The 18,672-nt window shown below is 36.2% G+C and overlaps 1 protein-coding gene across 1 annotated transcript; it reads left to right on the top strand.

Moving 5' to 3' along the window:
- The first annotated feature begins 640 nt into the window (after nucleotides 1-640).
- LOC113356629 lies at nucleotides 641-3,034 on the top strand. The gene is made up of 2 exons (XM_026599820.1): nucleotides 641-1,524; nucleotides 2,536-3,034. The coding sequence occupies exons 1-2, from the start codon at nucleotides 1,182-1,184 to the stop codon at nucleotides 2,565-2,567; spliced, it is 375 nt and encodes a 124-aa protein (XP_026455605.1). The 5' UTR covers nucleotides 641-1,181; the 3' UTR covers nucleotides 2,568-3,034.
- Nucleotides 3,035-18,672: the final 15,638 nt, after the last annotated feature.

The raw sequence follows: 18,672 nt of genomic DNA, 5'->3' as shown, positions 1-18,672 counted from the left end.
AAGCACAGTTCAATTAAGAAATCTCCCCCATAAAATGTCTTCCCGAAAGAACAACAAGATTGACCTTACTTTTACAAGAAAAGAAGGATTTCTTTGGACATCAACAAATTACATGAAACATGAATTTGTATCCAGAAATCTCAATTAAATTAACCACAAGAGAACCCATGATTAATTTAATCGGAAGTGCTCATCATAAGAGAACTTACGGAGCCACACAATACTTTCACATAGAAGTGGATCAGGGAAAGATCAATACTACGGAATATTCAAAGATTCATTCTATTTTTCATCAATATTTGCATAAAGACATATAATAGACTTAATATTTGCAATCAAAAGTTCATCCTATCTTCCATCAACATTTGCATAATGACATAATAGGCTTAACTTTTGACATATATGGGACAATCATAGTTCACGGATGCAAACACACATATCCCATAACAATAGCTATGTGTACTCATAATAATTGCTATTTGTATGTCCCAATGGGAGGTATCCCACACAGTTAAGGGTAACCATACCGGGCTAGCCCGTAGGACGAGGCGTCGGGTGCTGTTAATAGTAATCGGTGTATGTCCTTGTTATATATGGATTTGGTTGTACGCCTTACGGCTTATCAAGTAATGATGAAATGAATATTGTTCTTCTCTCCCAATTTTCGTCTGCCTCCTCTTCCTCTCCTCAAATTCGTCTAATTCTTCTTCTAACCCTCTAATTCCTCTCCCCATTCTTCAATTATCTCTATCCTTAGAGATTTATCATGTTCCTGAGCACCAATTGTAGTGTAGATCACTACAAGTAGTATCAGAGAAGTCGATTCTCGGACTGCTACCATGGCTGCTGCAACAAATAAAGTTTCACAAGTAGAAGAAGAAATTTCAGTAAAACAAGATTGTTTTCACAAGTTACTGATAGCAAATCACAATCGGTCTTGACTGGAGTTTAAAAAAGCTTTTAATGATTTATTCTTGGCAACATGGGAAAAGTATCGGAATAGATCAACACCAAGTTTCGACGATGAGATCGGTGGCGTAGCTATTGATTCGCAGATAGAAAATGATGTTGAGAAATTGGAGTCCAGGACTAAAGATAGCCATGATTTAATTGGAGCTGGAGTTTTAGATTCTACCGCAACAACAAATTTCTCTCACAGATCTGGTGAATCGGAGTTGAAGATGGCTGAGAATGAAATTGACGTCGAATTGAAATCAATTTCACTTGACTTAGTTGATTTAAGTTCAATAAGAGAATCAATTCAAAATTCTTCAACTCCAAGTGCAACGGATGGAGACTACCAGGGAGGTAAACCTTTCAACTCTGATGATAAATCTGATAATGATGATGTGGATTGTCAAGTTAGCAAGGTCACAAATAGTGAGCATCATACTTCCACAGCTGAAATGAAGAATTACGAGAATCCTTATTACTTAAAGGAGTTGTTTTATCTCCAAAATAAATTGCACTCTCAAGATTATTCTTATCTTCTTGTGGTCGACATTCGCTCTTTATATGATCGTGGTAAGTGTGCAACTACATCTTCGAATTCTTACGTGAAATTGAATCGTTTACTTTTACATATCTTTGGGTTTCAATCAGAGTTTAGTTCTTTACCTGCAATTATTTCTGTGTTGGTTAACGATGCTTGGAAGATGCTTGGTTCGATTTTAAAGAATTGTTATAATGAGAACCTTGCTTATGAGCCTGATATTAAGCTTGCATATAACTGGGAATTGTTGTCTATTTATTCAAGTGTGTTTGTAATTGTTGAAAATGGTAACAATGGATATGGTTGGCAGCTGAGTCTGAAATGGTCACAAAGATATAGTATCACCAGTTACAGTCGTGGTCTTATGCTATTTCATCGAAGAAGTGGACATTGTTCATATGATGTCCTGGTTTTTACTGGAAGGGTAATTGATAGAGGAAAATTGTTTGAATTGAGTAGGAGTTGTCCTTATGCAAGCATTAGCTCTAAACTCTGTGTTCATATTCTTACTTCTTGTGTGGTAATTCCACATGGATTGATTTTAATGCATAAAAATGATTGGGAATGTGTGTATGAGCCTTTTCATAAACTTGGGTACCTGGTCAAATTTTCCTTTGCGAAATTAAGGGTGATTTTAAGTGTTGAAATAGGTGGTAATGGTGATACTAGAAAGCTGTCTGACAAAATAAAACATCATCATCACGTTCTCTGGACCACTCAATTGAATTTTCAAATGCCAAGGCTAGGTATGTATGGCAATGCAGAAGAAATTTTTAATCAGTTGCTGGTGGAGTGTTTTAAGCTCAAGTTTATCATGTGTTTTCTAGGGTTCTTCGATCTACAACATTTGGTTCTATACTGTCATATGTTTTTGCTTAGTGAGAATCATGGTTCTTGGGTTTTACGGTTTATGAGAACCTATTATACATCAGATAGAAAAATATATTTTCCGGTGCTCAAATTTCTGAATTCAGAAGGTGCAACAAGTGGTTCTAGTAAGTTTTTTGATGAATCGTTGCATCAAGGTGATATTCTCTTGGCAGGTCTTGATTCTTCCAATGACCAGGGAAACTGAATATGGTATTTCACAAGGACTGATTGAGAAACTGCTGGCGAAAGATTACAAATCTCATATACAAATGCCAATGACCTGGAAGGTATTAGTGGAGATAAAGATATTCACAACGAACTGGGAGAAACCAAAGGATGTTTCACAGACTTCTTGGATGGAATTCAATTGTATACTCAGTCTTCCTTCACTCCTTGGTGTTACATCCAAACTAGTTTTGGACCTCTGCCTGTTAAGAGTCCACATTCTAGAGTATGTTGACAGCACTCATTTGAGTAGTCTTCAGCTGAGGCTTCTGGAATACCAACCACAGGAAGCTATTTATTGGAGAGGAATTCTTTTATGGTGGTAGAAATCAAGGAGAGTGGAAATCCATGGGTTGATGTTCCAGAATGAGTGCTGTCAACATACTCTAGAATGTGGACTCTTAATTGGGAGAGAAGAACATTATTAATTTCATCATTACTTGATAAGCTGTAAGGCGTACAACCAAATCCATATATAACAAGGACAGACACCGATTACTACTAACAGCACCCGACGCCTCGTCCTATGGGATAGCCCGGTATGGTTACCCTTAACTGTGTGGGATACCTCCCATTGGGACATGACAAATACCAACCCTTTCAAATCATCCTTGTCCTCAAGGATGGAAGGTAAGAAATGAACTCGGAAGGAATCCATAGTTTTTGTTGCTTCTTCTTGGACATGGTGAGGGATAAGCCCCTTGTAATCTTTAATACCAAGCCCACAACTTACGGCCTCCTCTTTTGAGCTCTTGGGATCAGACCTGGTAGTGATTTTTTTTGCAAGTCTAGTCCGTGAACTCAAGTGACTGGTGCTTATTAGCGCAAGGTTGACAAACCCACCATCTTCATAAGTCACTGCCTAATAGGTACTAAAAGAAGCATAACTTGTAGTGCCAATATTGGCCAAGGTTCCATTGCAGCCACGAATAACTTCAAAAATGTCACTGCTACTGACTGTGAAAGCACCATGGAGAGTAAGAGATTCTTCGTTGTTAGCATCTGCTCGAACGTGATGAATTGTGATGAGTTGAGGAGAAGCAGCTAATTTGGTGAATAACTCTGGCCAAAACCATTCAAGGACGACTATGCACCCCTTACTGTACAGTTTGTATAAGGGAAGACCGTGTAATGTGGTGAAACGAAGAACATGTACATCAACCAACTTGAGCATAGTGACCATTCTCAATTTAAACACCAAGGCACCCAACAATGGATCTTCTTGTGAGCTGCATGGAAAAAACTTCGTCATTATACTTACTGTAACAGTAATCAATAAGTTGTTCTGTCTTGTTATTATTTCTCCAAGTTTTAAAATCCCAGTAGCTTGGTAGGCATGAATATAGCTGTCGTTGTCCACCTCTATCATTTGTTCTCGACTAGCAATTCTCCCATAGACTTCAACTGATGGCAGTGGACCATACAAGTATAATCCAATTCTTAAAAGACTTAAGTTATTCTTTAACGATGAGAGGATCAACATAATAATATACATCTAGTTCCAGAATTCCTATATGAATGAAGTAATACAACTCTCGACACCAACAACTTCAATACGCATTTGACTGTGCAACTCGTACCCCCTGCGTTTTCCACCATTAGTCTTAACAAGCATCTCCATGTTTTCCACTCTTCTTTTGTAGAACTCCACTCCTCTATAATATCCTCATATTCGAATTTGGGACCCTAATAACTGATTGTGTCCAGGTTTGTATTTTCGAGCATTAACCCCGGTGGCAATACTTATTAGAGCAAGGTTCAGAATTACCTTAGTCATTGCGGAAGCACACCTCAGAACTACAACTTCCAGCTGAGCACCAACACCAATTACTCCATCACTGAGTACTTCCAACAATTGTGTTATGCTCTCGCTACCATTAACTAATACAAGTATTATCTTGACGCCCACTTGTCTTTTGCTGAATCCCAGTCTTCTATAACGCTTCTTGTATCGTAACATCAAATTGAACACTTTACTGGCACAAGAAAGGTGCTGTCAAGCATTAACCATAGTGAGAATACCCACTCTCCTTGATTTCTACACTATCCTCCTTCTTAAAACATAAGAATAAATTCTCATAAGAAGTTTCCTAGAAAAAAATCGAGTTTCTTTGATAACATCATACCTTTAAAAGGGTCCATCATAAAAGGTATCACTGATATCCTTGATTCTTTTGACGGTAGAGACTCCATGTTCATGAGTTAGAACATTAAATTTTTGATCAACAATGCGGTCAAGGTGCCTAGCTTTGACACAGTCCATGGTGAGTTTCTTCTGATTCCTGATCAAGATCTTTTGATTTTCAAGGATTTTGGTCTGACCATCAATAAGTTGATTTATTTGCAATTGAAGATTTGCAAATTCGACCCAGAGTCATTCTGAAAGAGAATTAAATCCTTGACAAATTCTCCAATCCAGGAGTTGTACTCTTTCCTTTCAATCATCTTTTTCTAGACAAGTTCTTGAACTGAATCGCATCCTTTAAAGTCTTCTTCCATCTTAAGATTCACCACTTCTTGAGGTCTTGAGGAGTTATCCATATATTTTTTATTTATTAGGGAAGGCAAAAAAATATAAAATATATATGTTTACGAACAAGAGAAGGACACCCTTGTTGTGTAAACCCTAAAACTTCCTAGAAAGACACGGACGTTCGTGGACTAGTTGTGGAATGCTAATGGATCAGAACAGATCCAAGAAAAAATACTCTCCATTTTCAAATATCTCTTACCATCATGGCTCAATAACTAAAATATTTAATCAGATCATACGGAAGAGATACATTAGCTACAAGAAGTTAAGAAATGACTCAACCTTCTCATAAGTGGAAAACAGCTAAATCAAATACAAGACCAATGGTAACCAACAGTAGACTTGAGCTCGCAAATATCATCCTTGCAACTCTCAAGTTAGATACAAGGATGAAATTACCTAAAGCTAGGTATCAAAGTGAGATGTAATCCCACCATGAGTATTGAGAGATGAGTTGTGAAAACCATCTGAGGGTTTGAACATAGTATTTCTTACCTCCCGTCGACTATTTCTTATTCCAGAAGAATTCAACATAACCTTTTTAGAAAATCCATCAGAGGGATTTTTCTGAGGATTAAGTCTAGGAACTCTAGAAATCGGTTCCATAGGATTAGAAGAGAGAGGTCTCCACCTTTTAGACTTAGATCTACCAGACTTATTCTCATAAACACCGGGAATGTGTATTTTTGTGGTGTAAGAGTTTGCACCATGAGGAGAAACACGATCCCTGTAGAGACTTCGAGATAAGCGACTATTGAAATCCCTTTTGTGAGAGTTCCGGTTTTCTGTAGGGATGAAATCCATTGTATATGTCGTCAGACAATTTACTCTGTCGACTGCAAAAAGAAGTAGATTTTGAAGATCAGAAATCTGTTTCTTTCTAGTAAAACAATGTTGAACATAATGATTCTTTTTCCCACAAAAAGAACTGGTTCGTGGAAGAGAAACATTTGAAGGAACCTGTTTTAAGTTCATATCCCTATTAGAAGACTGCAAGTTATGTAAACACTTCTTGGTAGGAACTTCCTTTGGAGAACTTTTCTTCATGTACTGTAATTCCGTTGGCACAGAAGATTTTCTCATTAAAACAGAGTTGTCATTCTTCAAGGATTTGCACTGTTCCTATGCTAGAAGAAGGGAAGCAACCAATTTCTCTTTTTCAACACGAAAGTTGTCAAAGTCAGATGAATGAGTCTTGATCAAACGTTTTTCTCTAATCAAATCTTCTTTAACAATGTCCTCAAGAGTACTAATCTTTTCACGTTGTAGAGTAGTTTCTTGAACAAGTTTTTCGATATTGTTAGAAAAGGACTCAATGATGCTATAGATTTCTTGTTCTCGACCAAGAGAATTCTCAAGTTCATCAATAAGCTGATCATGTTTTTCTTCAAGAGATTTTATCTTAGCTTCTTGAAAGACAATAGTCTCAGCTGAATTTATTTTACTCATGGTGAGTTCCATTTCAGCTTTATGGTGTTAAATATCACATCAGAGGGAATGTTATCAGAATTTGATAGAGAAAAATTCCTACCTCAGGATTCGGAAGAATCAGCAAAGGAGTTATCCTTGGAGGTAAACCCAAAACATTTAGCATAATCAAAAATTTTGGAACTCATTTCTTTGTGCACGAGTTTGAGACAAACAACTATCCATACATATCAGATTGCCACAAACACAGAATTATGAGGTCTTAAACGTGTTTGCCTGCTCTGATACCAATTGAAAAAGCGGTGGTCTAACAACCACACCCAATATTTCGCTTAGCAATCTGTATAGAAAAACTCCAATATACTCTCAAGAGAATCAACTAGACAGTCAAAATCAATCTTAAGAAAAGTATATCTAGGAGTTTTATCTCAGTTTCTCAATTCAATATGCAGTCAAACAAATAGGAATTTGCGAGCCCCATTAAATATAAGAAATAACTTGGACGATATCAAAAACCAATATCCAAGTGGCAATCAATATAATCAACAACCAAAGGTTGGACTCACAATTGATTGAACTTACGCACGACCTGTGATATTTCAATTATATAGAAAATATAATGCGAAAAAGAAATAACACAGACACAATAAATTTTGTTAACGAGGTACCGCAAATGCAGAAAACCCCGAGACCTAGTCCAGATTTGGACACCACACAGTATTAAGCCGCTACAGACACTAGCCTACTCCAAGTTAACTTCGGACTGAAATATAGTTGAGCCCTAACCAATCTCACACTGATCAAGCTACAGTCACGTTCCTTACGCCTCTAGAACCACGCCGGATTCTGCGTACTTGATTCCCTTAGCTGATCTCACCCACAATTAAGAGTGTTACGACCCAAAGTCGAAGACTTGATAAACCAATCTGTTCCGTCCTTTGATAAATCAAGGTAAACATGAACCAACTGATACACCCGACTTATATTCTCGAAGAACAGCCTAGTAATATCAATCACCTCACAATAATCTTAGTCGTATGGTAGAGAAACAAGATATTGTGGAATACAAACGATGAGACGAAGATGTTTGTGACTAATTTTTATCTTGCATATCGGAGATTAAATCTCGAGCAATTCTTAGAGAAGATAATACTCAATCATGATAGAAAACAGCAACATCAGAACACACAACTACAAAGTAAATAGTTAGGTCTGGCTTCACAATCCCAATGAAGTCTTTAAGTCGTTAACCTACAGAGGTTTGGAAAAACCTAAGGTTAAAGGAGAATCGACTCTAGTCGCAACTAGTATCACACATGAGGTATGGGGATTAGGTTTCCCAGTTGCTAGAGTTCTCCTTTATATAGTCTTCAAATCAGGGTTTGCAATCAATGTTACCTTGGTAACAAAGAATTCAATATTCACCATTAGATGAAAACCTGATTAGACTCAAGATAATATCTTTTAACCATTAGATCGAACTTAGCTTGGTACACACAAATGAAAAGTGACTTCATTTAGATATGAGTAATTGTACCTAAATGTGTACACCTTGTTGGCTCAAAAATAGTTAATCGAAGTTAGCCATATAAGCATTTTCATATCAATCTTATTCACCTTAACCATAACTAGTTAAAATGACTCAAATGAAACTAGTTCTAGAGTTGTTCAATTGTTTATATTCTCATAGAAGTATACAAGACACAATTGAAGCAAAATCAATTTTGATTCACTCGAATCAATTCATGAATATTATACCCACGGTTTGCAAAAGATTGCATTCCTTAATATATAAATGTATTAGTTCATGAACAAACCTATTTTAGAACATAACCTATTCAAGTATGCAAACGGGTACGCATACCTAAGTGGCCGGACTAAGTTTCGGTTCACCAGTATGTGAAAAGTTACACATACCTTCCAAAACTCAGTTGAATTTCCGGAACTTGAAACTCACACCAGTACGCATACCGGTATGAAGTTCCCGGACTTTCATTAACCAACCAGTACGCATATGGGTATGCATACTATGGTTCCCGGACTTGGAGTAACATGCAACAGTTAGCATACAAGTACGCACACCGTGCTATATATAATCATGGTTAATTGTTCTAAACTCTCATTTCAACCATTGAAACATTCTTGGAGAACGGGAATAGATGCCTCACACAAACTATTAGCTTCAAAGCAATTTTCAAGTGATCGAATGATCAATATGAAACATTCCGAGTCTACATCAAATGATTGTCTCACACAAATCATGTAAGATGTTACCAGGCGATTTTCACATGATCATATTTTGAATTTTGTCAAGAATATAAGATGAACTTGGTTAAAGCGAAAGATTACCTACACATATTTCGAGAAATATGTAAGCGAGTTAAACTCATCTCGAAATATCAATTGTGAATAATCGAAGTCTATATAACTATACGACTTTTATCTTAAATAGGAGATATAGTAGATAGAACTGAAAGGACGAGGGTACCCAAATATACCTCAACTAAAACTTTTCCACCTATAAGTCCTTTCTCCGAAAGTGATTGTCTATGGACTAAGTCGAGACAGTACAACAAATCGGTTCACAATGCGTGTGATAGTCAAGATATTGAAATAACCATTATTGAAACCTTCCAAGTAAGTCACGTACTTGGAACAATTCCTTTGGTTCGTGTTCCAAACAGTAAAGGAACAATAAATCTGTTTGGTATCAACTCTTTTCAACCAAGTGATGTGAGTTCGACAAAAGGCTCTTATGTTTATCTCAATAAACTCCTTTGTCAGGTTCTTAGATCTATCTTATCTACAACTACCAAAGTAATTGTCAAAAAATTTCAATCAATACTTTTAATCACAAAGAGACGTATTGATGCCGATCTACACAACTAATCTATCCAATCTACCACAAGGATAAACCGATTATAGTTGGATCCTCTTTTACCGAAACAAGTATTGTGCACACCAAAGATTATGAACCCAAATCAGAAATATTCAAAGTCTTCTTTGTCTTCAAATCTTCTTAAATCTTCAATAAACACCTGCACACAATCAACTTGAATCTCTTGTGATAAATCACGCACAGAACGGAGTCTGTTAACAATGGATTATCACAAGACGTATTTAGATCTACAAACAGTCTAAAGATCCCCGTCGAAACTTCGATCTAATTTGAGTGAATCTTATATCAGAAGAGAAGATTCTCAAGCATAAAAGCTAGATGCAATCAAAGTTCAACCACCGTTAGTCAATCAAATCAATCGAAAACAAAAGATAAACCGTAATTATCTAGTTTCCCACCAACGGTACTAATAAAGCTTCTCAATTCCAAAGAAGTCTTTAAACCAAGCGGCCGTAAGAGATTTCACCTAATTAGGTTACTTTTCTCTCCGAATAGGCAGCTCCGCCAGTAAAAACACAACTGAGGTAGTTTTACTGGCTCTGAGGATTAGTTTGCTAGAAATGCAAACTTTGATATTTATAGACAAGGAAGTTTGGACACCAAGGAATTTCCAAAACCAAAAATATTCTCAATATAGGCAATATATTCCAAATTCGGTTTCCATAATTCCTGGAAATGCTTTTTCCAAACAATGACCGAAAATCTCTTAGAAAATCTCCAATTAGTAAATGCACATTACCAATTTTCATTTTCCAAAAATAAAATTAAAAACCTTAATCAAAAGATTCTTGAAAAAGCGGAGGTCTAACAACCACACCCAATATTTCGCTTAGCAATCTGTATGGACAAACTCCAGTATACTTTTAAGAGAATCAACTAGACAATCAGACTCAATAATAATAAAAGTATATCAAAGAGTTATATCTCACTTTCTCGATTCAATACTTACTCAAGCAAACAGAAATCTGCGAGTCTAATTGAATACAAGAGAAATCACTTGAACGGTACCAAAGACCAATGTTCAGGGATCAATCAATTTCAATTAACAACCAAAGGTTGGATTTCCCAATTGATCGATTCAACGCACAACATGTGATATTTCAATTATATAACAAAATATAATGCGGAAAAGAAATAACACAGACACCAGAAGTTTTGTTAACGAAGAAACCGCAAATGCAGAAAAACCCCGGGACCTAGTCCAGATTGAACACACAATGTATTAAGCCGCTACACACACTAGCCTACTACAAACTAACTTCGGTCTGGAATGTAGTCGAACATCAATCAATCTCACACTGATCCAAGGTACAGTTGCGCTCTTTACGTCTCTGATCCCAGCAGGATACTATGCACTTGATAAAAATGCGGGGGTCTAACAACCACACCCAATAATTCGTTTGGAAATCTGAGAGGACTTACTCCAATACACTTTCTAGAGAATCAACTAGACAGTCAGACTCAATCTAGATTAGAAGTATATCAAAGACTTTAATATCTCCAACTCTTAATTCAATCCGCAATCAACAAATAGAAATCTGCGAGCCTGATTGAATATAAGAGGAATTACTTGAACTGTACCAAAGACCAATGTTCAAGTATCAATTAATGTAAATCAACAACCAAAGGTTGGATATTCTAATTGATTGAGCTTAACACACAACCTGTGATATCTCAATTATATAACAAAATATAATGCGGAAAAGAAATAACACAGACACCAGAATTTTGTTAACGAGGAAACCGCAAATGCAGAAAAACCCGGGGACCTAGTACAGATTGAATACCACACTATATTAAGCCGCTACAAACACTAGCCTACTACCAATTAACTTCGGACTGGACTATAGTTGAATCCTAATCAATCTCACAATGATTCAAGGTACAGTTGCGCTCCTTACGTCTCTGATCCCAGCAGGATACTACACACTTGATTCCCTTGGCTAATATCACCCACAACTAAGAGTTGCTACGACCCAAAGTTGAAAACTTGATAGACAAATCTGTCTCACACAGAAAAGTCTATAAGATTGAATAAATCTGCCTCCCATAGAAATACCCAAGAGTTTTTGTTCCGTTCTTTGATAAATCAAGGTGAACAGGAACCAATTTATAAACCAGACTTATATTCTCTAAGAACATCCTAGTATTATCAATCACCTCAAAATAATCTTAATCGACTAGCGAAAGAAGTTATTGTGGAATCACTAACGATGAGACGAAGTTTGTTTGTGATTACTTTTCTATCTTGGCTATAAAAGATATAAAATCTCAAGCCAATTATTTAAAGTGAACTCAACACGATGGAAACAACAATATCATATCACGCAACTACAAAGATAATAGTTGGGTCTGGCTTCACAATCCCAATGAAGTCTTCAAGTCGTTAACCTACAGGGTCTCGATAAGAAACCTAAGGTTAAAAGAGAATCGCCTATAATTATGCAACTAGTAACACACATGAGGTGTGGGGATTAGTTTCCCAGTTGCTAGAGTTCTCTTTTATATAGTTTTCAAATCAGGGTTTGCAATCCAAGTTACCTTGGTAACAAAGCATTCAATATTCACCGTTAGATGAAAAACCTGATTCAACCAAGCTAATATCTTTCAACCGTTAGATCGAACTTAGCTTGTTACACACAAATGAAATGTACCCTCATTTAGGTTTATGTAGTCGTACCTTAACGTGTACACCATGTTGGTTCACAGATAATTAACCGAGGTTATCCATATGATTACTCTCATATCAACCTTATTCATCTTAACCATAACAAGTTCAACTGACTCAAATTAAACTAGTTAAAGAATTGTTCAATTGTTTACAAAACACAATTGAAATCAAATCAGTTTGATTCACTTGAATCAATCATGAACATTATATCCACGGTTTGCAAAGATTGCATTCCTTATGATTTAAATGTTTAAGTTCATGGACGTGACCGGTTTGACAAAGTAACCAGCTTAAGTATGCGTACGGGTATGCGTACTTAAGCAACCAAATTTGAGTTTGTAAAGTTTCTAAACTCAGCAGAAATTTTCGTTCAAAAACTTCCGCCAGTATGCGTACGGGTACGCATACTTAAGGTGACTAGTTAAGAGTTTTGCCAAAACCAAACTCAGCGGAAATTCTCGGTTCGAGAACTTCCGGCAGTATGCGTACGGGTACGCATACTTAACCTGTCTCCTTCACCAATTCCGTATACACACATATGCATACTCTTGGCTCTCGGTTTATGGACTTATACACTAATGTGCGAACACACTATATATGCTTATATCCAACGATAGTTACATTATCAACTCTTTATTTCAATCATTGAAACATTCTTTTATAATTTCAATAGACGTTTTCACATACTATTAGCATCAAAGCAATTTTCAAGATATTGAAATAATCATTATTGAAACCTTCCAAGTCTTACACCAAATGATTGTATCACACAAACCCTGTAAGATGTTACTCGACAATTTTCTCATGATATAAGATGAACTTGGTCGAAGCGAAAGCTTACCAACACATATTTCGAGAAATATGTAAGCGAGATATACTCATCCCGAAATCTCAAATTCACGGGACGTGAACTTCCGAAAGTGCGCATACTGGTACGCGGACTTTAGTTCGGGTTTTCCTGAGCAGCAAAGTACGCATACTTTGGTTCAAGGAATAAGGACTTACACACGTATGTGTTACCACACAATGTGTATATCCTTCCAAGGTTATATATTCTAAACTCTCATTTCAATCATTGAAACATTCTTAGAGGACGTTATATAGTTATTATTCACAAACCATTTTTTGTCAAAGCAATTTTCAAGTTATTGAAACTTAATATGACTTTTGTCACTAGTAAAGATGAACTTGTACAAAGCGAAAGCTTACCGACACATATTTCGAGAAATAGATAAGCGAGATAAACTCGTCTCGAAATATCAAATGTGCATAATCAAGTCTATATAGCAATACGACTTTTGTCTCAAGATACGAGATAGAGTAGATAGACTTTTGAGTGATAGATAAGTTCAAGTCTCCACATACCTTTTAGTCGATGAAATTCCACAAATTCCTTGAGTAATTCTTCGTCTTTGTATGATGATCTCCATGGAGTCTTGAGCTCAACTACATTTTCTATCATAGTCCAAGACTTGGCTATAAGTAGACTAGAAATCAAGACTTATAGTTTTGATCACTAACATTGACAAACATGCTTGATATAGCAACGCATGCGAGTTCGACCGAGCAGTGCTCTAACAATCTCCCCCTTTGTCAATTTTAGTGACAAAACTATCAATACATATGGAGTACAAAATAAATAAATAAAATTTTGTAGCATCTCTTCCACATGTCTGATCTCCTTGGTTCTCCAACATTACTCGAAATATTCGTCACTTCCAAGTACTCCAATGATTCCAAAGGTTGTAAGTTTAGCATCATCGTAGTTGAAAATGCGTAGCTATAACAATGAGAAAACAAGAATTCTCAATCACTATTACACAGTGTCATAGTATTATTACACAACATCAAAGTTCAATTGTATCACAACTTCGACAACAATACTATGGTGATATGTACCACTCCCCCTTAGTCAATACTCCATCTCACATGGAACCACTCCCCCTTACATAATGATCCGAAAACGATATGTATTTGTAGTGTGAACTACACATTATTTCTCCCCCATTTGGTCAATAAAATTGGCAAAGGTAAGAAAACTAGTGGGACCCTAATGGAATTTCCATAGAGACGTTTCATGACCAAACGAAAGCACATATAAACTTTTTAGATGTAATCATATATCCGAAGCTAGATGCTTTCATCAAGGATTTTATAAAGATACAAGATAACCCCTATAATATTCCACGACCGCACTCCCCACAAAGATTTGGCAATCAAGCACAAGTTAAATTAAGAACTCTCCCCCATAAAATGTCATTCCCTAAAGAAAAACAAGAGCGACCTTACTTTCACAAGAAAAGAAGGATTTCTTTGGACATAAAAAATCACATACGAATATGAATTTGAATCCAAAATACTCAATTAAATTAGCCACAAGAAAACCCATGATTAATTTAATCGGAAATGCTCAACATAAGAGAACTTATGGAGCCGCACAGTATATACATAAAAATATGGATCAGGGAAGATCAATACTGCGGAATAGACAAGGATTCATTATATTTTCCATCACTATTTGCACAATGACATACAATAGACATAATCCTCATAAACAAAAGTTCATCCTATCTTCCATCAATATTTGCATAACGACATACAATAGGCTTAAAAACTTTTGTAATGTCAAAAGTTCATTCATTCTTTTATCAATACTTGCATATCGACATGTGAAAGACTTAACTTTTGACAAAGTATGGGACAATCATAGTTCACGGACGCAAGCACACAAATCCCATAAAAGTTTGCAATATATAAAATCATAAAGATTAAAATTGCAAAAACAACCTTGCCCTTTAAAGGTAGAATCAATTTTTTTCGCACGGAATTACAACAAGAGTGGTTACCAAAGGCGTATAAAAATATTTTCTTAACAAATAAGAACATACAAATCATTAAAGACCATACATCATAGTTCACATAAGATGATTGTGAACATTCAAGAATCCCATAACAATGCGTACCATTGCCCATTCTTGAAATTACTTCTTTGTGATTCACCAACATCATTCTTGTAAAAGATACAAATGATCTTATAAGAGAATTACTCCAAGAATCCAAGTGCCTAAGTCCAACAGAAGTAGAACAAGTGCGATGAAATAAAGCAAATTACTCAAAAACAAGATACGGGACAAAGACCAACCTCAACTCATTCAAATTTAGAATTTCTCATCACCATTTAAAATATAATTCAAATAGGAAGAGAATGCAAAAAAAATGAGGTCATTCCGAGTTCGGACGAAGAAGTTACGACCGAAAAAATCTACTGAATATCGACGTCAAGTACGCATACGGGTTTGCAAACGAATTTTCGTATCCTGAAGCAGTATGCAAACGGGTATGCGTACTTAAACCCCTGGATTTTGATTTTAAATGATGTTATGCATACCAGGTAGGTGTTCCATGAAGTCTAAACATCCCGAACTACTATTTTCAAACCTAAACTTTTAAGAACCTTAAACACAGATCAAGTTAGGTATAAATGAACAATAAGCAAGGTACATGGATCATTATACGTACTCTAAGCAAATAAAAACATAAATATTGCTCGGGTTTATAGACATACCTTTTTAGAAGAATCCAGTCGAATTCTACAACCTTACCGAACATAATCTGTGTGCCCCAATTCTCGTGCTTCGCTCACCGTATACATAGCAGGGCATTCCTTGGTGAGGATTCACTTACAACACAATCAAGTTGCGTTGGGTTGAACAATGTCTTGATCACCACAAGTGGCCTTTGTATTATCATGAAATAAATCGCTTTTAGAACCTTTCACATCCAATTCAATTTTTCCAAAAAACTTGTTAAGTTCCAACATCATGGATATTGCCTTCTCCATAGTCACGGAATTTTCTGAAAGATCATTCCTTTTCACACTCAAAGCATCATTGTCTTTATTTGGCACCCACTTATGAGTGCGTTTAGGAACAACCAAAACCTTCTTCCCATTACTCTCTTCAAGATTTCTCGGAAAAGAATTGGATTAATTATTCTTTTGCAAGTTAGTCTTTCTCCAATTGGGAGCATAGGATATTGTCTTAGTCTTTACGAAGTTATCCTTTTGATAACCATTACGATTGTGAAAAGGATTCGTATGATGTTTATAGGCAAATCTAGATTTATCACAACACTGATTCCTTTGCCTAAAGGTTGGACAGTTACAACCTGTATTGTTAAGGGGATTAGTCTTAACATATGATCTTGGTTTCACAACTTCTTGTGATACCCAAACAAGAACATCATGAAGTTTCTCATTCCTTATACGGAAACGACATCTCCTTTCCAGGTGACCTTTATTTCCGCAATAGTGACAAACATAAGGAATGTTCTTACCTCGATCCGTGCGTGTGGACTTTGGAATTTGATATACTTTTCTCTTTTGAACCTTAAATGCCGGTGAAGGTATTTCATTTTTACCATCGGTGGAAACCTTTTGTTGAGAAGCATCACTAGACTTGACAAATTTTACCTCTTTGCTAGTACTTGGAGCATCTATTCCCTTATAACCCAATTCTCGTGTATCACGATGATTTTCACTTGCTCCTAGCATAGTGGTTAATTTGATTGAATTAGAATTGTACTTTTTCAAGTCATCTTCCAACATCTTGGTTTTATCAAGAGCAACAGTTAAATCATCCTCAAGGCGTCTTTCTCGAGCGAGATAAGCGATTTCTCTGTCGTCAAAACTTGTTTGCTGGGAGTTAATCCTTGCTTCAGATTCTGCAAGTTTCTCTTCCAATAAAAAATTCTTTTGATAGATATTATCACATTTAAGTGACTTCATACGTAGGTTTTCCTCAGAATCCTTGAGAATCGATTTGTTAGAAAAATTCGAAACATGAACACCTGCTTAACATCTTCTCAATTTCTTGTTTTCTCGACAGAGAGGAGTCAGAAGAGGAGTGACATGAGAAGTTGTCATCTTCTTCTTTTCTAGTGAATTCAAAACCTTCACATACTTAGAGACTTCCTCATCAACATCTCTATCAATATCTGAATCACCTTCATCAGAAATTTCATCCAACTGTTCTTCTAGGCGTGTTTCCCAGACTTCAACAGGTTTTACATTAAGAGAATGTTTAGATATTAACCTAGGTGTGACAGTCCTCTCCGGTGAATCCAAGCTTTGAAAATCATATGGTAATTTATGAACAGGTACGTTATTAGATATAGACTCGTCCATAATCAGATCGCTACAAACATAGACTTATGAGGTCTTAAACGTGTTTGCCTGCTCTGATACCAATTGAAAAAGCGAGGGTCTAACAACCACACCCAATATTTCGCATAGCAATCTGTATGGACAAACTCCAATATACTTTTAAGAGAATCAACTAGACGGTCAGACTCAATCTTAATAAAAGTATATCAAAGAGTTATATCTCACTTTCTCGATTCAATACTTACTTAAGCAAACAGAAATCTGCGAGTCTAATTGAATACAAGAGAAATCACTTGAACGGTACCAAAGGCCAGTGTTCAAGGATCAATCAATTTCAATCAACAACCAAAGGTTGGATTTCCCAATTGATCGATTCAACGTACAACCTGTGATATTTCAATTATATAACAAAATATAATGCGGAAAAGAAATAGCACAGGCACCAGAAGTTTTGTTAACGAGGAAACCGCAAATGCAGAAAAACCCCGGGACCTAGTCCAGATTGAACACACATTGTATTAAGCCGTTGGAGAACCTAGCCTACTACAAACTAACTTAGGTCTGGAATGTAGTTGAACCCCAATCAATCTCACACTGATCCAAGGTACAGTTGCGCTCCTTACGTCTCTGATCCCAGCAGGATACTACGCACTTGATTCCCTTAGCTGATCTCACCCACAACTAAGAGTTGCTACGACCCAAAGTCGAAGACTTTAATAAACAAATCTGTATCACACAGAAAAGTATACGGTAATAGATAAATCTGTCTCCCACAGAAATACCTACGAGTTTTTGTTCCGTATTTTGATAAATCAAGGTGAACATGAACCAATTGATAACCCAGATTTATATTCCCGAAGAACATCCTAGAATTATCAATCACCTCACAATAATATTAATCGACTAGAGAAAGAAGATATTGCGGAATCACAAACGATGAGATGAAGGTGTTTGTGACTTCTTTTATATCTTGCCTATCGGAGAAATCAATCTCAAGCCAATCTCACGATTGTACTCAAATACGATAGAAATATTAAGATCAGATCACGCAACTACAAAGAAAATAGTTGGGTATGGCTTCACAATCCCATTGAAGTCTTCAAGTCGTTAACCTACAGGGTATAGAGAAGAAACCTAATGTTAAATGAGAATCGACTCTAGCTAATACAACTAGTATCACACAGAAGGTGTGGGGATTAGGTTTCCCAGTTGCGAGAGTTCTCCTTTATATAGTCTTTCAAATCAGGGTTTGCAATCTAAGTTACCTTGGTAACAAAGCATTCAATATTCACCGTTAGATGAAAACATGATTGGATTCAAGCTAATATCTTTCAACCGTTAGATCGAACTTAGCTTGATACGCACAAATGAAATGCACGTTTATTTAGGT

Source organism: Papaver somniferum, chromosome 3 (genome assembly GCF_003573695.1).
Source record: "Papaver somniferum cultivar HN1 chromosome 3, ASM357369v1, whole genome shotgun sequence".
Lineage (NCBI taxonomy): Eukaryota > Viridiplantae > Streptophyta > Magnoliopsida > Ranunculales > Papaveraceae > Papaver > Papaver somniferum.
Note: the sequence above shows the minus strand (reverse complement) of the source record. Positions and strands in the feature narration are given on the sequence as shown.